This window comes from Nelumbo nucifera, chromosome 1, assembly GCF_055504915.1.
Source record: "Nelumbo nucifera cultivar China Antique chromosome 1, China Antique-T2T, whole genome shotgun sequence".
Lineage (NCBI taxonomy): Eukaryota > Viridiplantae > Streptophyta > Magnoliopsida > Proteales > Nelumbonaceae > Nelumbo > Nelumbo nucifera.
The window spans coordinates 198866014-198890394 of record NC_142649.1 but is presented as its reverse complement, the minus strand read 5'-3'; the positions used below and the strand labels follow the sequence as shown (position 1 = coordinate 198890394).

At 34.9% G+C, this 24381-nt stretch overlaps 1 protein-coding gene across 2 annotated transcripts in view; it reads left to right on the top strand.

Annotated features, from left to right (window-relative positions):
* The first annotated feature begins 13143 nt into the window (after nucleotides 1-13143).
* Nucleotides 13144-24381, top strand: part of NOA1 (P-loop containing nucleoside triphosphate hydrolases superfamily protein) — a 52075-nt gene continuing 40837 nt past the window's right edge. For both annotated transcript variants that reach the window (XM_010266026.3, XM_010266025.3), the window contains exons 1-4: nucleotides 13144-13723; nucleotides 13824-14009; nucleotides 15567-15653; nucleotides 15775-15854. In XM_010266026.3, coding sequence (XP_010264328.1) covers nucleotides 13181-13723; nucleotides 13824-14009; nucleotides 15567-15653; nucleotides 15775-15854 — 896 coding nt within the window. In that variant the 5' untranslated portion in view covers nucleotides 13144-13180. The remainder of the gene's footprint in view (nucleotides 13724-13823; nucleotides 14010-15566; nucleotides 15654-15774; nucleotides 15855-24381) is intronic.

Here is a 24381-nt window from a genome sequence, read left to right as displayed (position 1 = left end):
AATCAATTTAGTTTTGTTGTAATTATAAGATTAAATTTGATAGATAATATATAAAGCAATTTTGGTTAAAAACACTTGATTTATTAACATTTAAACACTTTACTAATTTACTATCGTTTTTATTAAAGTTATATTATCAAGTTGAACTTTTAATTAATTAAAGTGTTAATTAACATAAATAACCATATTATAATCAGGTCTAATTGACTCGGACCCAATTACTCGATAAATAATAGGGAAGGTTCTGGGTCTATGATTTTATCCTCACTTCGGTCCTGAACCATACACGACTTGTTGACCTATTTCCAAAACATACTTTAATGTTTAATCCAATACACCTAACATAGTAGAAAAGCATTATTTTTTATGTAACAAATTTTAGAATATACCACATAACAACATGCAAACAGGGTGTCGTAAGTTTTAAAACCATGACTTTCAAATATATCATAGTGGAGCCCAATGTCCAATGTAGTGCAATACACTTTTTTTTCTTTCTTTTTTCTGGACCACAATGCTAGAAACCCTGATGATTTATTGCATTTGTACTGAAAATGCTTTTCCAAAATTAAGAAATTGGTTTTCCAATGGTCATTTAGTCTAAACATTGCATAAATTCGTTTATCTCTTGAAATAATGAAGTTATCCTCTCAGTTTAAAGAGGAATTCTAGTAAACAACACTTTTCTGCAGTGTTTTTCAAACCGCTGTTAATTCGGATGGTTGTATCATTCGGCCCGGGAACCATTCAAACAATCGATTCCATTTCACCCTCAATCTGTTCATTGGCCCAAAATAATTGATTTGGTCAATAAATTGACCCGGGCAGTTAAACCGTTGATTCATTCAATGATTTTTTTTGTTTTTATTTTCATTATTTTTTATTTTTCAGTTCAAACAAGTCATTCATTCAAATCAAACAGCCGAACCATCAACCCAAAAACAAATGGCCAGAATGGTTCTGGTTTTAGGTCGTGATGATGCGCGATCTGGTCGCTCTCTCGTGTCTTGTGACTTGGCTTGAACAAAGTTCCAATCTGGCAAAGCCGAGTTGTACGGTCGATCTGATGTCTGTGTGTCCGAGCTGAAGCAAGCTACAAAGAGATAAAAGGATGAGAGCGCCCGGGTAGGTTTTATCCGACTAGAACACTCCGATGCTTAAGTCAGAAAGATGGTATAGAAATCTCTTGAGAGTGTGAGAGAGCTTGAGTTAGGGGTGATCATTTCAACCCGCCCTGGCCCGGCCCGGAAATTTCATGCTTGGGCTTGGATTTTGTATTCAGGCCTGACCCGAGCCCAGGCCCACATCAGGCTCGCAAATTTTAGGGCCCGCATATATTTAAACTTACACATTTTGTGTATAATGTATACATATGCATACATGTTATTTTACATTATATTATATATTTTATATATAAATATTATAACATGACATGTATAATTTATATTATATGTAATATTTTATATTATATAATGTATAAAATAAGTTTATATGCATGTTATGGCATTTACTATATAGATATGTAATGTTTTATATATGAATGACATTGGCTCGGAATCAAGCCCGGCCTGGGCCCATATAGACATGGGCTAGGGCTTATGTTTCAAGCTCGGGCCTAAGCTATAGCCCTTATCATAAGTGCAAAGCTCAGCCCAACCCAACCCATGATCACCCCTAGCTTGAGTGTATCAGTGTGCATACCTTTCTACGTAGATTTGAGGTCCTTTTATAGCTTATCTGGGGTTCAGATGCCTTGGGTAACGTCTCTCAACCTTTGGCGGAGCTGTTTCCACAATGTAAGGAGTGTTACTGTGTCAATTGCTAGATCTGCACGGCGGTTACAAGTCGCTTGCGGGACTTGTGGCGCATAGTTCAGCTAGCTGCTCCCATGGTCATGATAACGGCACCCTCAAGGGCGAGACGGGTGAAACGGTTTGGGTGAGCTCGCATTGTCAGTTGCGTCAAACTCGCCCCAGCTCAATCGTCTTCTTATGTGAGGCACTTCGGGTTAACCTGTCGAGCTAGCCTGCTGATTTGGCGCTATGTTGTCGATAACACCCACATGCCACTATTTGTATGGACGAACCAAAATGCCCCTCATCAGGTCGGTTTTTAAAACCTTATTTTCTATTTCTCTTTAATTTTATGCCTGAGAAACAATGTAGGACCAGTGGATAATTATGGATGTAGTGTGTGTTCTCATGGCCCTACCATGTTCGTATTGCGAGGTATACAAGGAATTAACACTAGTGGGGTGCATGTTCATGTTGTTGCCAAAAGACCATGCATTTTGAACAATTATGAAGCGATGTTCAAGTATAAAAAAATAGATGAAAATAACCCAAACAAAGCTATAATGTCTAAATTCAGCATTTCCACAGCATTTAAAAACAAATTTTTCAAAATTCAACGTTATAAAAGTTTGAATATAGATTAATGAAGTTAGTAAAATGGGAATTCATTCAAATAAGAGGATTCAATAAAGTAAACCAGCTGATTTTTTTTTTTTTTTTTTGCCTAGATACATAGGTCAATGTAGTTCACCACACTATAATGCAATCTTAAAGGAGAGTTAAGGCATTACATATTGTGCACACTATTCTTTCTCTCGCCATATCTCGTAATTGGACATTCGGCAATTAGATGTCCACAATGCTTTTTTTAATGGATTCATTACTAAAACCATATTTCTGCACCAATCGAAAGGTTTTGAGAATACCAATTATCCACATCATGTCTGCAAACTTCACAAGGCTCTCTATGGACTTAAGCAGGCCCCTCGAGCTTTGTTTTCTCATTTGAATAATCAACTTTATGATCTTGATTGATGATATTATTGTTACTAGCTCATCTTCTACTCATGTCTCTTGACTTATTAGTGATTTGTCTCAGACATTTGCCCTGAAAGACTTGGGATCGTCACATTATTTTCTTGGTGTTGAAAATCATCGGGATGCCATAGGGTTATTTTTTTCTCAGCGTAAGTATATTTTGGATCTCTTGCTAAAGACCAATCTTGTTATGGCCAAACCGGTTTCTAATTCCATAGCTACCTCATCACGTCTCTCACGGTTTCTTGGGAAACCGTTATCTGATCCTACTCAGTACCAGAGTATCGTAGGCGCCCTCTAGTATGTCACTCTTACATGGATGGATGTGGCCTTTGCTATGAATAAAGTATGTCAATTCTTGCATGCTCCTACTAAGGAACACTAGGGAGTTGTTAAATGAATCTTGGGGTATCTCAAAGGCACTATTGATTCTGGGTTGTTTTTCTCATCTCACACATCAAAGACTTTGGCCTCCTACTCTGATGCTAACTGGGTAGGTTGCCTGAATGATAGACGCTCTACTAGAGGTTATGGCATTTTTCTTGGTTCTCACTTGGTCTCATGAAGTGCAAAGAAGCAGCCTACTATTGGTCGATCAAGTACAGAGGCTGAATTTCGAGCTCTAGCTAATGCCACTATGGAATTCATGTGGCTTTAGTCTCTTCTCTCTAATTTGGGTGTTAAACCCCAGTCGGCACCAGTACTATATTGTGATAATATTGGCGCCACATATCTTGCAGCTCATCCCATATTAATTTCATGCCTGTACTAAACACATAGAGGTTGATTTTCATTTCCTACATGACATTATTCTCAAGAAGTTCCCACTCAAGATCAAGTTGTTGATATTTTCACTAAGCCTCTTTCTTCTCACCAATTCGAGTGGCTTCGTTCCAATCTTCCTACCAAAGAGAGCATTGTTACTCTATAAAGAGTTACTACCAAAGATGGACCAGCTGCTATAGAAAGAGTTCCTACCAAAGATGGAGCAGCTACTATAGAGAAACCAATCAAAGTAAAAAGGAAACTTTCTTCTTAGGAAGTTTCCTTGCTAGACTAACTTCCTTAATTGAATGTTTCTATTCTTGTAATTATTTTCCAGTTTTATTCATTATTGTTTTGTATAGGGAAATTGTCTAAAACTCACCATGAGTTTTCAACATTTCCCTTAAACTCACCACAACTTTTCAAAATGTCTAAAACTCACCATGTAAGTAAGTTTTTATTTTCCAAAACTCACCTTCCGTTAGTGTAGCGTTAATGCTTCTTAACATAAGTGTCCATGTCAGCATAAATAACAATTTTCATGACCAAATTACCCTTGAATGGCAAGTTAGAGGGAAAATGGTATTTTTCAGTTTTCAATTTTCTTGTTTTTTTTTGCATTTTTCGTGTTTTGTTATAATTTCCAATGTTTTTTATAATTTTTGTTTTTTTTACATTTTCTATTTTCTACAATCTATAAATTTTCTTGTATTTTTTGTTGTTTATTTGTAATTTCTGTGTTTTTCTATAATTTTTGGTACAATTTTTATTTTCTGATTTTGTTTTTCAATTTCTAAAGTTTCTATAATTTGAAAATAATTTTTTATTTTGTTTGCAATTTCTATAATTTTTTTATGTTTTTATATATTTTTTAATTTTTTTTCCTTTTTTTCATGTCTAAATATTAAAATGGTAATATATTAACACCCGTTAATTTATTTTGTATATATTATATATTTTTCTATGAATGTTAAGATGGTAATATATTAACACCTGTTAGTCTGTTTAACGTCAAGTTAGTGACATGGTGAATTTTAGATATTTTGAAAAGTTGTGGTGAATTTAAGAGAAATGCTAAAACTCATGGTGAGTTTTAAACAATTTCCCTTTTGTATATAAACACCCCTGTACAATCAAATCAATTAATTAATGAAATTCAACCCATTCTTATGAAAACATTATCTTCACAAATTTTAACTAATCATAAGGGAGTTCGCCTTAGGCTTCACTCGACCCCAAATGAATGGGAAACTATAGAATACAGACTACTGGTGCAATTAAATAGACAGAGAAAGGAGCAAGAGCTTCTATTGAGGAAGTGAATTTGAAAATGACATGTAAACTATAACGGGTGGGCCCTAAATTGGGAAAGAATTTTGGCCCAGTCAATATTCAATAATCAATACATATGTTTAAAAGAACACATTTGTTACTCTCAGGAAGACGGACAATTGTAAGGGGCATTTTTTTTCAAGTTATCATCCAAAATGCAGCGTTGGTCAGGCTCTTCCTCTTTGGCTTTTCAAAACCTCCCAATGTAAAGTCTATGAGAACAAAGAACAAATGATATATAGCAAGTAGAGCGTGGCCCATTTGGTGATTTTAGAGAGGCTTTTTATTCTTGTAGTGTAATGAAAGAGCTTCAGAGACACTAATTGCTTCTATTTAATAGAATAGAATTGCACTAACGGTTGACTGAATGGAGGGAGATAAAAGAGAGCGAGGGAGAGAGAGAAAGAGATGATTGAACTCACTCGCATCTGCCACAACCATAGTTGCAGTGATTCATTAACATGATCTTGTTTGCTTTAAATTGAAACACTTCGATATGCTTTTTGTTAATCACTAGCAGGGACCCGTGTAATGCACAGGAAAATCTAAAAGATTTAATAATTTTATTTTTCATTTAATGTTGATTTATAAAAATAATTATTGTTAATTGAATATGAACAAATATTTTTAATAAATTTAGTTTTATTAATAATTTGTAGTAATTATAATAAAATTTATTCTTTTTTATTATTTTTAAATGAAATTTTGATTAATTTTAAATAAATAAAAATAATTATAAAAGCTAACATTTTTATTAATTCCACTAATAATTAATAATTATATAGGAATGACAATAGGGTGGGTTCAGGGTGGGGCACCCCATCCCTTTCCCTGCCCCATAGTCTAGACACATTACCCCATCCCTACCCTGTCCCCAATGTCGCGCGGGTTCAAGGCAAGGTAACTACTCCTCAATGTCGGGCGAGTTCAGGGGCAAGGCACCCCACTCCTCATCAAGGATGGAGAATCCTCGAATTTCCCTACCTCATCCCCAGTATTGGGCGGGTTCAAGTTGAGGTATAAATTGGGTTGTGATGGCTTGGCACGACATGACCCGCATGTGGCCCGCACAAAGTGTGAGTCGTGCCATGTTAGCCCACGAGGCGTCTTGGGCCATGCCTCCCTCCTCTAGGATAAATTGAGGGGTCAGTTTGGCACGCCCACGGCCCGAGCTCACACGAGCCTATGCCGTGCCGTGGGTTGGGCTGGTCCATGGGCTGGGCCTTGAGCCAATCCATGCCGCACACCAAGCCAAGCTCAAGGCAAGGCACCCACTCCCCGTCCAAGGTTTTTAAAATTTGATCGAAAAGGGAACCGTTCTAGGGTCGAACGGTCCGATAGTTTAGTCTGAACGGATGGCCAACTTTGACAAAAAAAATAGAAAAACAAAAAAAAGGACAAAAACTGTTGTCCAGCTTGACAATTTGACCGCCCAAGTCAGCAGTTCGCTAACCAAATAAACAGTTTTTGGACAAAAAGCGGTTTTGAGGTGAAATGGTGTCCGGTTCCCAATTTTTTCAATATAACCATCTGTTTGATCTAGTTTTGAAAATACTGTCCCCGTCAACCCAATATTCAATTTGATGATAGAAATGATCAAAATGATATATTGAGTATCAACCACATGGTAAATTTCTATCTTTGTTAATTGAAAGATTTAATAAATTTCCATTCACTCAGACCTCAATCCCCATCCCCAACCCCGAATTCGATCGAGGATTCCTATTAATTCTCGTCCCCACCCCCGCCTCACCAAAACAATCCCCATCCCCAGCCCCATTGGGTCGAGGAAGTCAAGTCCCCGTCGGGGATGGGGAAATTGTCATCCTTAAAAGTGTATTCTAATAAATGACCCTAATAGAAACACATAAGAGTATACAATTGTTTTATATTTTTAACTTTTTAATTAATTAATAATTATTCATATTTTATATACTACTTTTAATAAATTTTTTATAATACAAAAGTAACAATAATTAATTTCAGTTAGTTTATTTATCAAACTGATGAAACCAACCAACCCAATTAACTCGATCCGAGTTGGTCGATTTTCTAGTATTTTAGGTTGACTTTGGTTCAAAAATTTCCCAATTCGACCAAGTTGGATCAGTTCCACTTTATCCATTTGTAAACCGACCAAAATCGAACAACCTAACCATTGATATATATTAATATTTTATATTTTAAATATAATTTTTAATTAAAAAAAAATGGGAATTTTCCCATATTTCTTAGTCTAAAATGTTTTATATCATAAATCTAATTTTTAAATTTATTATTTAATAATCACACTGTAATTTTTAAAATTAAATTAAATTTTTAAGTTTAAATCTTTTGAACAGACTGACCAAACCAAAAAATTGACCCAAACCAATACAACTAGGGTGGGTCGGTTTTCACAAAAAGGTTAGTCGGTTTCAGCTGACCAACTCCCTAACCTGACCAGGTCAATTTGGTTGGCCAAATAGCCTACGACCGCACCGAACCAACTCATGAACACTCATCATTTCAGCTAAATTAATAGTCTTATCTCTAATAAATAACAATAGTTTAATCTCTAATAATCATTATTAAATAATGATTATTATTTAAAAATCACACTGTAATTTTTAAAATTAAATTAAATTTTTAAGTTTAAATCTTTTGAACAGACTAACCAAACCAAAAAATTGACCCAAACCAATACAACTAGGGTGGGTCGGTTTTCACAAAAAGGTTAGTCGGTTTCAGCTGACCAACTCCCTAACCTGACTAGGTCAATTTGGTTGGCCAAATAGCCTACGACCGCACCGAACCAACTCATGAACACTCATCATTTCAGCTAAATTAATAGTCTTATCTCTAATAAATAACAATAGTTTAATCTCTAATAATTATTGAAAATTTATAGCAAAAAACACAATTATTGAAAATATATATAATGAAAACTACAAAAATTACAAAAATACAATAAGTACTAAAAATATATTAACTTAGCCAATAAATAGTATAATCTCAAATAATAGTTTAATCTCTACTAAATATTAATCAATAACTTATAACATAAACACAATACATACAATAAGTACAATAAATTAAATTTAAAATTTTCAACAATAGTAATTTAATCTCCAATAATTATTGAAAATTTTCTATTAAATAACTAAACAAAATATGTATACTTATTGAAAATATATTTATCACAAAAGACAATAAATATTAATTTTAGTATATATATAATTATATAATAAATATAGATTAAGAGTTTAAAAAATTATTATTAATAAATATTATTTTTTTGAAAGTTATTTTCTCGATTTATTACTTGATATAAGTGAAATTAATTATTTACAATATTATGTAAAATATTAAATTATTATTAATTTCAATATTATGTTATAATTCTTTTTCTACTTTTAGATTTTTTTTTTAAATTTATTACATAATTTATTTATTTTAACTATTTAAAATCTAGTTATGTTAAATATTTAGTTATTTAAATACTTAAATAATGTGTAAAATATTTAAGTTTTAAAATATTAATTGTTTATTGAATTTAATTATACATAAAATCATAGTTTATACTATGATTACATAATATCATTATTAAATTTGTATATATTAAATTATTATTATTTTAACTATTATGTTATAATTATTTTTCTACTTTGAAGAAATTTTTTAAATTTATTACATAATTTCGTTATTTTAACTATTTAAAATCTAGTTATGATAAATATTTAATTATTTAAATATTTAAATAATCTATAAAATATTTAAAATTTTTTGTTATTTGAATTTTATTTATTTAAAGCTATTACATATTATTAAACATTTAAAAAACATTTAAATTGATAATTAGAAAACAATAATTTAAATTGTTATTACATAATTTCGTGATATATTTTGTAAATTATAAAATTATTTTTTGGGTTTTTAATAAATATTTTAAAGTTATTTTATAATTTTGTTAGAATATTTAAATAATTCTTAATTTTTTTAATCCAAACTTTGTTTAGATTGATATAGATAAAAAGTGGGGGAGAGGATAAATAGGAATTAGAGATAATTTAGGAGAGAAACTATCTACTAAATTAGAGATAATTTTGGAGGTAAATAGGAATTAGAGATAATTTAGAAGATAAATAGGAATTAGAGATAAGTTTGGAGGAAGTGGGGGATAGTGGGGGAGGTAGTTTAAGAGTAATTTTAGGAGAAGAGATTATTTAGGTTATTGAGAAAATGATTCTCATTGGTTGTTTCAAAAATGACATGGAATTAAAAAATAAAAAATAAAAAATAAAAAATAGATAAATAGCTTTTCTCAAAGGAAAGACATGCTGACATGGCAGGACCAGTTTTAATATATACTAGCGGGACCCGTGCGATGAACGTGATTTATTAAGAGAAAGCTAAATAATAAAAAGGGTGATACACTAAAATACCCCTTATAGTTTCATGGATTTACTAAAATCTAACTTATAGTTAGCATTTTACTAAAACACCACTTATAATTTGCAATGGATTTAATCAATCTTCCATTAGATGACAGTGGAAATTGATAGTGTTGACCCTAATATTCATTTAAATAAATTTAATCAAAAGAAAATAAAAATGAAAATACTATTTTTGCTCTTAATAAGACATGAGCAACCACTCTATTGGCTACATTTGTTCAATAAGGTGTTAGGGGTATTTTTGGAATAAAAAATCATGGGCCTATGGGCAAAACAAACACTCCTTAATGAAATCGTGAGCCTAAGGCCCTGACCTCAATTCTAAAATTGACCTCCATCCCCGATCCCTGACGGGGATGGGTTCCCTGTGGGGACCCGAATCCCCAAAATGTTTTCAGATAATAGTATTTTTTAAAATAAATAAAAAGTTTAAATTATAAATAATGTTTTAAATATGTTTTGATATATATATATATAATATAAATAATATAATAATATATTTAATATAAATAACATTTAATACACACACAGATATATATATATATATATATATATATATATATATATATATATATATATATATATATGACCTCAATCCCCATCCCCGACCCCGACCTCAATCCGAGATTCCTATTAATCCTTGTCCCTGCCCCCGCCCCACCAAAACAATCCCCATCCTCGGCCCCATTGGGTTGGGGAAGTCAAGTCCCTATTGGGGATGGGGAAAATTGTCATCCCTAAAAGTGTGTTCCATTAAATGACCCTAATAGAAACACATAAGAGTATACAATTGTTTTATATTTTTAACTTTTTAAGTAATTAATAATTATTCATATTTTATATACTACTTTTAATAAATTTTTTATAATACAAAAATAACAATAATTAATTTCAGTTAGGTTTATTTATCAGATTGATGAAACCAACCAACCCAATTAACTCGACCCGAGTTGGTCGGTTTTCTAGTATTTTAGGTTGGCTTTGGTTAAAAAATTTGCCAATTCGACCAAGTTGGATCAGTTCCACTTTAGCCATTTGTAAACCGACCAAAATCGAATGACCTAACCATGGATATATATTAATATTTTATATTTTAAATATAATTTTAATATGAAAAAGTGAGAATTTTCCCATATTTCTTAGTCTAAAATGTTTTATATCATAAATCTAATTTTTAAATTTATTATTTAATAATCGCACTGTAATTTTTAAAATTAAATTAAATTTTTAAGTTTAAATCTTTTGAACAAACAGACCAAACCAAAAAATCGACCCAAACCAATACAACTTGAGTGGATCGGTTTTCACAAAAGGTTAGTCGGTTTCAGCTGACCAACTCCCTAACTTGATCAGGTCAATTTGGTTGGCCAAATAGCCTATGACCGCATCGAACCAACTCATGAACACTCATAATTTCAGCTAAATTAATAGTCTTATCTCTAATAAATAGCAATAGTTTAATCTCCAATAATTATTGGAAATTTATAGCGAAAAACACAATTATTGAAAATATATATAATGAAAACTACAAAAATTACAAAAATACAATAAGTACTAAAAATATATTAACTTAGCCAATAAATAGTATAATCTCAAATAATAGTTTAATCTCTACTAAATATTAATCAATAACTTATAACATAAACACAATAAATACAATAAGTACAATAAATTAAATTTAAAATTCAACAATAGTAATTTAATCTCCAATAATTATTGAAAATTTTCTATTAAATAACTAAACAAAATAAATTTATACATACTTATTGAAAATACATTTATCACAAAAGACAATAAATATTAATTTTAGTATATATAATTATATAATAAATATAGATTAATAGTTTAAAATTATTATTAATAAATATTATTTTTTTTGAAAGTTATTTTCTCTAATATTACTTGATATAAGTGAAATTAATTATTTACAATATTATGTAAAAATATTAAATCATTATTAATTTTAGTATTATGTTATAATTATTTTTCTACTTTATATATATATATATTTAAATTTATTACATAATTTATTTATTTTAACTATTTAAAATCTAGTTATGTTAAGTATTTTGTTATTTAAAATATTTAGTTATTTAAATACCTAAATAATATGTAAAATATTTAAACTTTAAAATATTAATTATTTATTGAATTTAATTTTCCATAAAATCAGAATTTATACTATGATTACATAATTTCATTATTAAATTTGTAATATATTAAATTATTATTAATTTAAATATTATGTTATAATTATTTTTCTACTTTAATTTTTTTTAAATTTATTACATAATTTCGTTATTTTAACTATTTAAAATCTAGTTATGATAAATATTTAGTTATTTAAATATTTAAATAATCTATAAAATATTTAAAGTTTTGTTATTTGAATTTTATTTATTTAAAGCTATTACATATTATTAAATATTTAAAAAACATTTAAATTGATAATCCAAAAAAACTTAATTTAAATTGTTAATACATAATTTCATGATATATTTTGTAAAAATATATAATTATTTTTTGTGTTTTTAATAAATATTTTAAAGTTATTTTAAAATTTTGTTAGAATATTTAAATAATTCTTAAATTTTTTAATCCAAACTTTCTTTAGATAGACATAGATAAAATGTATGGGAGAGGATAAATAGGAATTAGAGATAATTTTGGAGAAAATGAGGGAGGTAGTTTAGGAGTAATTTTAGGAGAAGAGATTATTTAGGTTATTGAGAAAGTGCATCTCATTGGTTGTTTCAAAAATGACATGGAATTAAACAAATAGAAAATGAGAAAAAATGAGAAAATAGATAAATAACTTCTCTCAAATGAGAGACATGCTAACATGGCATGTGCCACTACAAACAAGTGTTTAGTGGTGTTAAGTTGCGTTATCTTTTTGGGAAAATTCCACTTTAGTACCTTGAACTTTGGGGGTAGTGTCAAGGTATTATCCAAATTTTCAAATGTGTCATTGCAGTACCTAAATTTTCAAAAAGTGTCAAATTGGTCCCTACCGTTAACCAACTATCAGTTATCTGTTGAAAATGTCAAAACTACCCTTCAAAAGAAGACACTATTAATTGTTTTCTTCCTTGATATTGAACCAGTTATTTTCAAAGAAAAGAGAGAAAAATACATGAAATATGATAGAGGGAACAATAACCGAAAGCAAAAAAATAACTAGACAAGAATGTGTTTCGGATCTAAAGGTAGAAGACAATGACTTCATTAGTCTAGAATCTCAAACATCTCAACCGGTTCATTTCAAGGTAGAAGACAATGAACAATGTCTTCTTTTGAAGGGTAGTTTTGACATTTTCAATGGATTACTGATAATCGATTAACGACAGGGATCAACTTGACACTTTTTGAAAGTTTAAATATTGCAGTGACACGTTTAAAAATTAGGGTACTAACTTGACACTACCTCCAAAATTCAGGGTACTAAAATGGAATTTTCACTATTTTCTTTTACTATGAAAAAGAACGGTTACAAATTGTGGAAGTGTTGTTGCTGGGCAATTTTGAGACTTTAAGAAACCTTAAATATGATGCGGGGTAATTTTGTAAGTTTATATGTTCCCTGTCTCGGTCATTGACGGATGGGAGGCTTTTTTGAGTTTTAAAAAGGTTTAGGGGAGATTTTTATTAAAATGAAAGGAGGTTTTTATTATTGTCAGAAATCTACCCTTTATTTATTTGTCCCATTCGATATTCAAACCCGAAGTCCGTTCAATTACGATATCAGATTCGATTCGATCCGTTTGCAGCACTGCAAATTGCAAAATATCAAACGTTTCTACTTTCTCTAAAGCGATGTTTTGCAATGCTACCGTTTTAAAAGGAGGTTGCTTATTAACTTATCCGGATACTGTTAAACACTTGAAACCGAAACAAACCTTCCCGCGGGCTTCAATGGCGCCCAAATCGCTTCTCACCTTCTCTGTCTCCCTATCTCCATTTTGTGCTCCGAGTAAACTCGCAAACCCAAACCCTAATTTTCTCTTCAGAATTCATCATCACCTACCGACTCTCGTTATCTGCAAAGCCACGAATTCACAGAGTCAACAACAAAAGCAAAATTCTGAAGCCCAATATTTCTCGTTCTCCGTTGCTGAACCCGAAGGAACTGGTGCGGCTGCACCCACTCGAGGCCAGATATTTCTCGAACGCCAGCAATCCATAGAGGCAGCTGCACTCGTGCTCGCTTCGAATAAGAAGAAGAAGAAAAAGGGGAAGAGCTCGAGTGCAGGTCTGAAGCTTTCTCCTGCAAGCGCTAGTTGTTATGGTTGTGGCGCTCCCTTGCAGACTTCAGAAGTCGATGCTCCGGGTTATGTCGAGCCGGATACTTATGAATTGGTATGGGATTTTTCTATGATTTTCGCTTTCGAGAGATACAACAATCATGTTTTATGTAGAACACCAATGCAACCAAGTGCTTAGTTGTTTTGGGATGCAGAAGAAGAAACACCGACAGCTTAGAACAGTTCTCTGCGGGAGGTGTCGGCTTTTGTCTCATGGGCACATGATAACTGCTGTTGGTGGACATGGTGGCTATTCTGGCGGGAAGCAATTTATATCGGCAGAGGAACTTCGAGAGAAGTTATCTCACCTTCGCCACGAGAAAGCGCTGATAGTTAAATTGGTAAGCTACGGAACTACTTGTTTTTGTTTATCTATTTATATATATTCCAAGTGTTCTTTGTCAAATAATTATTCGAGATTGATATTGTCCTTGGATTCATCTAAACAATGGTTCCACCAAAAAAAAAAAATCTAAACAATGGTAGTATAGTCGAGGAGTTAACCATTGATGCCTATTTAGTGTTTCTTGACAAGATATTCCAAATATTTCTGGAATTGCTCCATCAACTTGGAGGTTCTCTTCTGAATATATCTGATGACCCTGTTATCATCAATAATGTCTTGGAGAATGTAGACATATGATATTGGTAGGATCCATTCATGATATGTTACATATGCAGATAATTGCAAACTGTATGATACTAAGATATGACATTCTTTTACATACATCACATTGCATCACTTTCTCAGTTATCATGAATGAAGGGGCTGGTAAATCACAGCTAAATCTGACTGTTCTGCATGTCATTTGAAAATAATTAGAGTGTTTAACTCTACCCCAGGCTTGGTTCTCTCCAAACTAAGTTCATTTTTACTTACTCCTCTTGCTAGAGAATCAACAAGGCTGTTTGCCGAACCGGGTCTTAATCTTAACAAGCAGTTTATGTAGGTAGCCAATGTCTTTACTTCCCTTAACAAGAACATAAGGGTCAAGGATCTTTTGTCCTAGATAAGAGTCATCTAGTAAAATTTGACAACCTCCTACAATCAAAACTTCCCAGCTCATTACATGTGCTAACCTTAGCCCTTATAGGAGGGCAAACATCTGATTGGCCTGAGTTTCCAACTAAGAAACTTTCAAAACATGGTTTGATTTTACCCAGCTATAGGGCACCTCATTTTAATGCTCCATACCCGTACGTGTGGAGTCCATGACCACCCCCTTGAATTCATTCATTGTCAATGCTCAACTTTCCACTCTCATAATGATTATATCAATAATAAACAATTAAGTTAATATTCTTGGAAAGCAATCATGTATATCTGATAAAGGGCCTAGTATCATGCTAAATGTTGCAGAAAATCTGCCTTGATATCTTTTGGCTTTTGAGCTATATCAATATGTGTGGTTGTTTGTGCAACAGACCAGATCAGTAGCTTATCTGCTGTTTGACTGACATAGTTGAGGAAAGATGAGGTGGTGTAGATGTAGAGTATTGATCTAGAAACCATGAACCACAGATGAAGAAAGGGAAGAGGTCTAATCATTACATTCAGAAATAATGAAAGATTATAAGCATTTTATAAAGGCACTGATGAAATCCAATGAAAAGATATCCATCAATAGAGAAACCCTACCTCAACCTTGATTTCTAATTTCTTTTATTTGTTTTCTTTGATTATCGATTTGAGTTCGAATGACATGAAATTTTAGGGTTAAAGGAAGTTCTGTTCAACAGGAATGGTAATCTTTCAATTTTAGTCATTTTATGCCTGTCTGAAAAGCTATACATGTACCAAAAATGATTGACTGTATTAATATATATTTTTTTTTGAGAAAATACTCTGTATTAATATTGATGCTTTCTTTTCTGTTTTTTCCTCAATCCGTATGTAGGTTGATATTGTTGACTTTAATGGCAGTTTTTTGGCACGTATACGTGATCTTGCTGGTGCGAATCCAATTATTCTAGTCATAACTAAGGTATAATTCTTACTGACAGATGCTAGTGATCAAATTTTATTAATTGAGTTTTAACCTCTTGATGCCCTCATTATATAATTATCTAATCAAGTTCTATTCATGTTCTTTCATATCAACTAAGATTGACCTCCTTCCTAAAGAGACTGATCTAAATTGTATTGGAGATTGGGTTGTTGAGGCCACTACTAAGAAGAAGCTTAAGTAAGTCTTGTTCTCCTTGTGCTTGCCTTCCAGTTTGGTTATTGACTGAGGTGCTTATGATGTGAGTGAAAATTCTCAAGAAAACTAACTAGTGTGTTCTCAGAAATATTTACAATATACAGCTTTCTGAACCTAAAGCTAAAGAAGTGGATATACTTTATTGTCTTTATTTTATCAAATCTTGATCTTTGACTTGTGGTAAAATGAGTGGTAGCCAACCATTAGTTAACTTGGCTCACTTGATTTGGATGGTTGTCAGTTGGCTCACCTGGTCATTCATAAATTGAGACATGCTAGTCTGAACTGGGATAAGATGAGTAGTAGCCATTCATTAATTAAGCTGTCATTTGCCATGCAGGACATAGAAAAAAGTGGGCAGTATATATTTTCTTAGCCAATTAATTAGTAGTCTTTAGTTCTATCTAATGCATGGATTCTTAGAAATAGAATTAGGATAATAAACTATTTGGATGCTAAATTGGCTATTTGTCCTACCTTCACAAGTTCTAAGAATGCAGTATGTAAGCATGCAAAACTGAAAATAAATTCAGGAGAGAAATTAAATGAGAAAAAACAATTATTTGTTTTGATAAATAATAGTTTCCATTAAAGGTGATGATATGTTTCTGTTCTTCCTTCTACCCACCAATTTTCCCTTCTTTTGTTAGGTAGAAATAATCACTGATGATGATGTTGGTCTTGGTCATATATATTAATGTAGAGAACATTGATGTGGGCCCCACAGATGTGGTCCCACTCTATCCGTAGGGTAGAATGTATCTAGTCACAGCTGTGGTTATTTTGCTATTCTGTTATTTCTAGTTTCAGTTTTATATTGTTTGTTATTTGTTAGCAGTTATGATGTAAACACCAAGGGCAGATATGTCCTTTCATGTAACTAGCATAACCTATATATATTAACTTAAAGTGGCGGCGGCAGAATATTGACATTCTGTTCTTCTCCTCAAAATCTGTGTTCTATTACTCTTCCATCACTCTTTCTTCTACATCTTCTTCACTTTCTCTTCTCATCGAACCTGAAATCTCTTAGTGATCAAGACTGAATAGCAGTCTTGAAAACCTACATGGTATCAGAGCCAAGTTAGGGTTTTTCATGTGGGTCTAATACCAGTCGACCACATGAGAATCTCCTAGGACTGAAAGCTGAAAAGGAGGAGTTCGCAGACTGATTCGTGGAGATCGCCAGAGGTACTAGCAGCTGTTGGAAACTTGCTAGGGTTGCAGAGTGTTGGTGGTCAGGAAGGATCAGAGAAGACTAGTGTTCAGGTAACCCTAGAAGGCAGCGAACTATTTTTCCTTGTAAGTTGTTTACTTTTTAATAGAAGTTCTTTCAGAGAAGATAGGTTGGACCTATCTGGAGGGGAAGGCCGAACCATTCTAGCTCTTTCTCTCTAGGGTTTTACAGCAAACCCTGGACCGAACTGTGTTTCTCTCTACTCTAGGGTTTGAAAGTGATCTGCGGCAAGCCCTAGTGGTTGACTGAACCCTGTGATCTACCTAGAGCTACTCTTAAGTTGATTGGTAGGCCCGATCAGATTCTAGGGTTTCTTATTAACCCTACTGCAAGCTCATCTATACAGTTTGGATTGTACGACTGAATTGCTTCCTTTCAGGACTGATTAAAACCCTAACTTTCCCTAGCATATCAGTTTTGTTTTAAAGCTGTTCTCAGAATTCTAAGGGGGTTAGAGATCTACGGACAGCTACTGCTGTGTTGGCTAGTGGTTTCAGATCAGAATTACTTCGGTTTTGTGCACATACACTGAGAATACAGATTAGGCCTATACTGTTTTTGATTGTGATTGGTGATTCAAGTACTGTTTTGAGACTTGACAGAAATGGAGTCTAAAATTCAGGCAGAAGGCAGTCTTGGGAACACCAGTTATGGTGGTATTTCTGAGATGGGTGGTCAGATTACGACCGTAAAGTTTGATGGATCAAACTATTTGGAATGGGCCCAATCAGCCATGATGGCTATTGGTGGAAGAGGTAAATTAGGGTACCTCCTGGGAGATATGAAAGAACCTTCCAAGGGAGACCCGACATATACCAAGTGGATGCAAGAAACTACTTGGTTATGACATGGCTGTGTAATTCTATGCAGCCTCATATTAGCCGGAATTATTTGTGGGCAAAGACAACTAAGGAGATATGGGATGTTATGAAAGAAACTTACTCCCAACCCCTTAATGTTGCCAGAGCATATGAATTGAAATGTGAGGTGAACACCCTTAAACAAGGAGAGAAACCGGTATCGGCCTACTTCTCTACCTTGAAGTCCCTGTGGCATGAGATTGATCACTTAGAGACTCTTGAGTGGGAGAGTCCCAAAGATGCTCAGACCCATAGAAAGCATATCGAGACAAACAGAGTATGAGGCAGCAGATTTTGACTAGAGACAGTGTGACTCTCTCTCAGGCTTACTCATTTGTACACAGTGAAGAAACCAGAAGGAAGGTTATGATGCAACCCATATCAGCCTTTGTAGCGGCTGGGGGTGATTCAGAGAAGGACAGGAGGAAGGAAGACAAGAAGGATGTAGTATGTGAACATTGTAAGAAACCCAAACATACAAAAGAGACATGTTGGAAACTGCATCCCCACTTGGTTCCTGCGAAGTTAAGAAACAAGAAGGGCACTGCTCATGTAGCCATGAACACTGATTCAGCATCCTCATCTGGCACAAAAGGAACATCTTTGGAGACCTTAGCTGCAGTTCGGGCTGCCCTAATACAGCTAGAAAAGGAGGTTGGAAATTTAGCTCAGCCACCGCAGCCTCCATCAGCCCCTGTCACATCTGCCTTCGCCCATTCAGGTACTCGAGCTTTAGCCTATCATGCCTCAGCTCCAGGTACTACTGAACCTTGTTGGGTAATAGACTCAGGTGCATCTGATCACATGACTAGCTTGCCTTCACTGTTTACTTCTTACCATTTGTCTTTTGGTAGGGATAAGGTATCTATTGCTGATGGCTCCCTGGTTCCTATTTCTGGGAAGGGTGACATCAAGCTTTCAGATACTATCTCCCTATCATCTGTTTTGCATGTGCCTAAGCTTGATACTAACCTTCTTTCAGTCAGTAGTATTACCAAGCATATGAACTGCTCAGTAACTTTCTTCCCTGACCGATGTGTTTTTCAGGACTTGGAGACGCAGAAGGTGATTGGGACTGGCCGTGAGACGAATGGGATCTATCTGCTCGGGGAGCGGTTCCGTCAGGGAGAGTCAGTAGAGAAGTTGTCTTTTGTTTCTCAGAGTGTGAGTCCGGTTATGCTTTGGCATAACCGATTAGGTCATTTGTCTTTTCGATCTTTACAGAGTCTGTTTCCTACTTTATTTGAGTCTATTGAGTTGTCTCAGATACAGTGTGAAAGTTGTGAGTTTGCTAAGCATTGTAGAAAGCCTTATTTATTGAGTAATAAAAGGAGTGATAATTTTTTTGATATTGTGCATACTGACGTTTGGGGGCCTTATCATATCCCTTCCATGGGTGGGTACAGATATTTTTTGTTATTTGTTGATGACCATACCCGCTTTTCTTGGGTTTATCTCATGCGTTCACGAGATGAGGTACCTTCCCTGACCCAAAATTTTCACCAAATGATCCTAACCCAGTTTGATGCCAAGATCAAAGTTCTCCGATCTGATAACGCAAATGAATACTTTGCTAAATCATTGACATCTTATCTTCTTCATCATGGGGTTATCCACCAGAGCTCTTGCCCTCATACACCTCAGCAGAATGGAGTTGCCGAGAGGAAGAATAGACACATTTTGGAAGTGGCTAGAAGCCTCATGTTTACTTTCAATGTCCCTATTCGCTTCTGGGGGGATGCTATCCTCACGGCGGTATACCTTATTAATCGGGTCCCTTCCAGGGTCCTTGATATGCGATCTCCTTTTTCGCTTCTACACCCACGTGAGGACTTGTTTTCTATTCCCCTTAAGACATTCGGTTGCACTTGCTTTGTTCAACTTCTCGGACCCCATCCCTCCAAGTTCGAACTCAAAGCCTCCAAATGCATCTTCCTTGGTTATGCACAAACTCAAAAGGGTTATTGCTATTATGATCCTGTCTCCGGGAGGAAGTTTGTCTCCATAGATGTCACTTTCTTTGAGGGGATACCCTATTATCCTCGGGTTGCCCCTCAGGGGGAGAGTAGTGAGAGTGGGGGTTTGGGTTCTTGTCTTCAGGGGGAGAGCAGTGAGAGTGGGGTAGTTCCTTTACCTATTCCATTGGGTGATGAGAACTGCAATGGTGAGGGTGGCCAGAGGGATCAGGAGTTGAGGGAAAGCTGCAATGGTGAGGGTGGTCAGAGGGATCAGGAGTTGAGGGTTTATCACAAGCGGTGCAGGCAAGTTGATCCTGATCATCAGCAGTCCAGACCAGCTCCAATCTCATCTGCAGCTCCAGGTCCAGATACTTCAGTCCCAGAGCCCACAGAGATTTCCCCTACAGATGATCTTGACCTTCCAATTGCAGTCTGTAAAGGGAAACGACATTGTACCACATCCACAACCCACTGTATTTCCCATTTTTTATCCTATGATCGCCTATCTCCTACCTACAGGTCCTACCTTAGCTCCATTTCCAATGTCCCTATTCCAAGAACAGTGCAAGAAGCCCTATCCGTCCCTGAATGGAAAGATGCAATGCAAGTTGAGATGGATGCTCTGTTGAAGAACAACACCTGGGAGGTAGTTGATTTGCCAAAAGGAAAAAAACCAGTTGGATGCAGATGGGTATTTACGGTGAAGCATAATGCAGATGGATCTATTGAGAGGTATAAAGCTCGGTTAGTTGCAAGAGGATTTACACAGACTTATGGCATAGATTACTTTGAGACATTTGCACCGGTAGCCAAGATGACTACTATTCGAGTTCTCTTGTCCCTTGCAGCAAGTCACACTTGGCCTTTATACCAAATGGACGTGAAAAATGCCTTTCTGAATGGAGATCTACAGGAAGAAGTTTACATGCGTTTGCCTCCTGGATTCTATGATGCAGAAGTAGGTAATAAGGTCTGCCGGCTCAACAAGGCTTTGTATGGTTTGAAACAGTCACCTAGGGCTTGGTTCGATAGATTCAGACTAGCACTTGTGAAGTTTGGATATGTACAGGCCCAGTCAGATCATACTCTATTCATTAAGAGGGTGGAGTCCTCTTTGACACTATTGGCAGTATATGTGATGATATTGTGGTCATAGGGAATGATAGCCATGAGATTGAGTCTCTTAAACAGCTTCTTCACCAAGAATTTGAGGTGAAGGACCTTGGTGTACTCCGGTATTTTTTGGGTATTGAGGTTGCTAGATCCAAACAGGGGATCTTTATATCTCAGAGGAAATATGTCCTAGACCTGTTGACAGAAACTGGAAAGTTAGGTGTCAAGCCTGCAGATACACCAATTGAGCAGAATCACAGGATTAGTGCCGAGAGTGGGGAGCTTCATGAAGACAAAGTTATTTTCCAGCAACTGGTAGGAAAGCTCCTATATCTCTGCCTCACTCGGCCAGATATTACTTGTGCTGTTAGTGTTGTCAGCCAGTACATGCATTCTCCTAGAACCACACATCTTCTTGCGGCAGAAAGAATCTTAGCCTACTTGAAGAGATGCCCAGGTAGGGGTATACTTTTCAAGAACAACAATCACATGAAGGTGGAGGTTTATACCGATGCAGATTGGGCTGGGAGTGTTGATGACAGAAGGTCTACCTCGGGATATTGTGCCCTTGTGGGAGGAAACCTTGTCTCTTGGAGAAGTAAGAAACATAGTGTTGTCTCCCGGTCAAGTGCTGAAGCAGAATACAGGTCCATGGCCAATGGAGTGGCTGAAATCCTATGGCTAAGATCTCTACTTGAGGAGTTGGGTATTGAGTATGAGAAGCCCCTGATGCTGTACTGTGATAATCAAGCCGCCATTAATATAGCACATAATCTAGTACAGCATGACAGAACCAAACACATTGAAGTTGACCGCCATTTTGTGCGAGAGAGGGTCTCATCTCAAGAAGTATGCCTCCCTTACATCACATCCAGTATGCAACTAGCAGACATTCTTACTAAAGCCGTATCAAGAAAGAAGCTAGAGGCGGATCTATCCAAGTTGGGAATGATGAACATATACTCCCAACTTGAGGGGGAGTGTAGAGAACATTGATGTGGGCCCCACAGCTGTGGTCCCACTCTGTCCGTAGGGTAGAATGTATCTAGTCACAGCTGTGGTTATTTTGCTATTCTGTTATTTCTAGTTTCAGTTTTATATTGTTTGTTATTTGTTAGCAGTTATGATGTAAACACCAAGGGCAGATATGTCCTTTCATGTAACTAGCATAACCTATATATATTAACTTAAAGTGGCGGCGGTAGAATATTGACATTCTGTTCTTCTCCTCAAAATCTGTGTTCTATTATTCTTCCATCACTCTTTCTTCTACATCTTCTTCACTTTCTCTTCTCATCGAACCTGAAATCTCTTAGTGATCAAGACTGAATAGCAGTCTTGAAAACCTACAATTAATAAAAAAAATATATGGGTCACAATTCATAAACCATGCAACATTTTGCGTTTTCACTTGCCATTTGGAAAGAGTGGCACTAGTATTATCATTGAAGACCAGTGCACCTGTGGAATATGTATCCTTGGAGTTTGTTGGAATGTTAACTTTATTTATTATGTTTGTATTCTGCTGAGTTAGGGTCCGTTTGGACAAATTAAAGCAGTTTTTTCTTTTGTTTTTTATGCTGTAACTTAAGTAGGGGCATAAGGGTCCTTTCTCTCTCTTCTCTTCTCTCCTCTCTTCTTCTTCTCTTCTCCTACCTCTCTTCTCCTCTGTTCGGCTGTTAATAGAGTCAAATGGTGTAAGCATTATATAGTATCAGGAATCAGGATAACTTAATCAGTTTTTCATATAGCCTAGTTAAAATGAATAGCATACTTGGCAGCATATAATGTAATGAATAGCCTACTCTATTGTTTCATGGCTGTGGCGCTAGCCTCATTCAAACACTTGGCCACATACACACGTGTTATGTTATCAAGTGAATGGGAAAAGAGCACAATTAGGGGTGGCAATTGGGCGGGTTGGGTTATGCTTCAATCCAACCTATCTGACCCACTAACCCGTAAATGACTCGGTTAGGAAACTTTAAATGGGTTGGGTTCAACCCAAAACTGCCTTAACCCAACCCAACCCGCTCAACCCATTAATCCTGCATATATAAATTACAGAAAATATAACAAAATTTATAAAAAACATAAAAACAAAAAATTACAAGAAAATATAACAGAAATTATAAATAAACATAGACAATGAAAAAATAACAAAAATTATAGGAAAATATAACAAAGATTATAAACAAACATAGAAAATAAAAATAACAAAAAATACTCCATAGGTAAGAGCTTTTATGTTCAAATTGGGCTTTGGGCTTTATATAAGGGTCAGGCTCGAACTCGGGCCTAGACATTTTCTGTTAATAAAGAGGCAAAGCTCGACCCAAACCCAATGAAACACAGCCCATGAACAGGTTTATTCAACACCAATTGATGAAGACTCTTGCATAGAGGTGTAAATAGGGCTGTGTTGGGCCCAACCCGTTACTGTAGCATGCAGGCCATGCTGCGGCCCAGCCCATATCTCTAGGCCGTGCCGGGCTTCGATTTTCAAGCACACAGGCTAGCATGGCACGGCATGACAAAGTGGGCTGTGCTGCCATGGGCCCATGTCCCAGCCCGCAACATGGCTCATCACAACTATATATATTTATATTTATATTATTATATATAATAATTATGTAATTATATACATATATATATGTATATGTAATAATTATATATATGTAATAATAATTATAATATATAATATATTAATATAGATATATTTCAATTTTGTCTATTTTGTTAATTTATTTAAAAATTTTCACTGTTTTTTCAATTCGTTTAGAAAAAATAGGCCTCTTATGGCCGCCTAACCCAAAGTCCGGCCCAGGCCTGCCTGGGCTCATTCCATGGGCCGTGTCGGGCCTGACCTCTTAAGGATCCCAAAGGAGGCAGGCATGGCCAACATTAAAAATATAAGAAAAGGAAGATTTAAAATTTGTTCGTCTTCACATGCTCCAATTGTTTTCAATTCTTTTTTGATGTTCAGATGGGATTGATTAGTAAGAGAGGATCTGGTGCTGAATGAAAAAAGTGACTTGATTATACGCTAGAAAGAGAGAATAGAGTTGCAGAATTAAAATGAGTAGAGAGAGAGAGAAATGACATTTTGAGGTGTTGGAGAGAGAGAGGGGGAGGGGGAGATAGTGGTTACCCATTGGATAACCATGACCCAGCCGAACCCAATCCATTAAATAGCACTTTATTGGGTTAACTAACCTGCTAGCGACCCAGGATAAATGGTTACAACCCAAACCATTAATTAATGGGTGGGTTAGCAAAGATATCTTAATGTTCTGATGTATTACTATTTGTGCTGAAAATTCTTCTGAAAATTCTTCAAT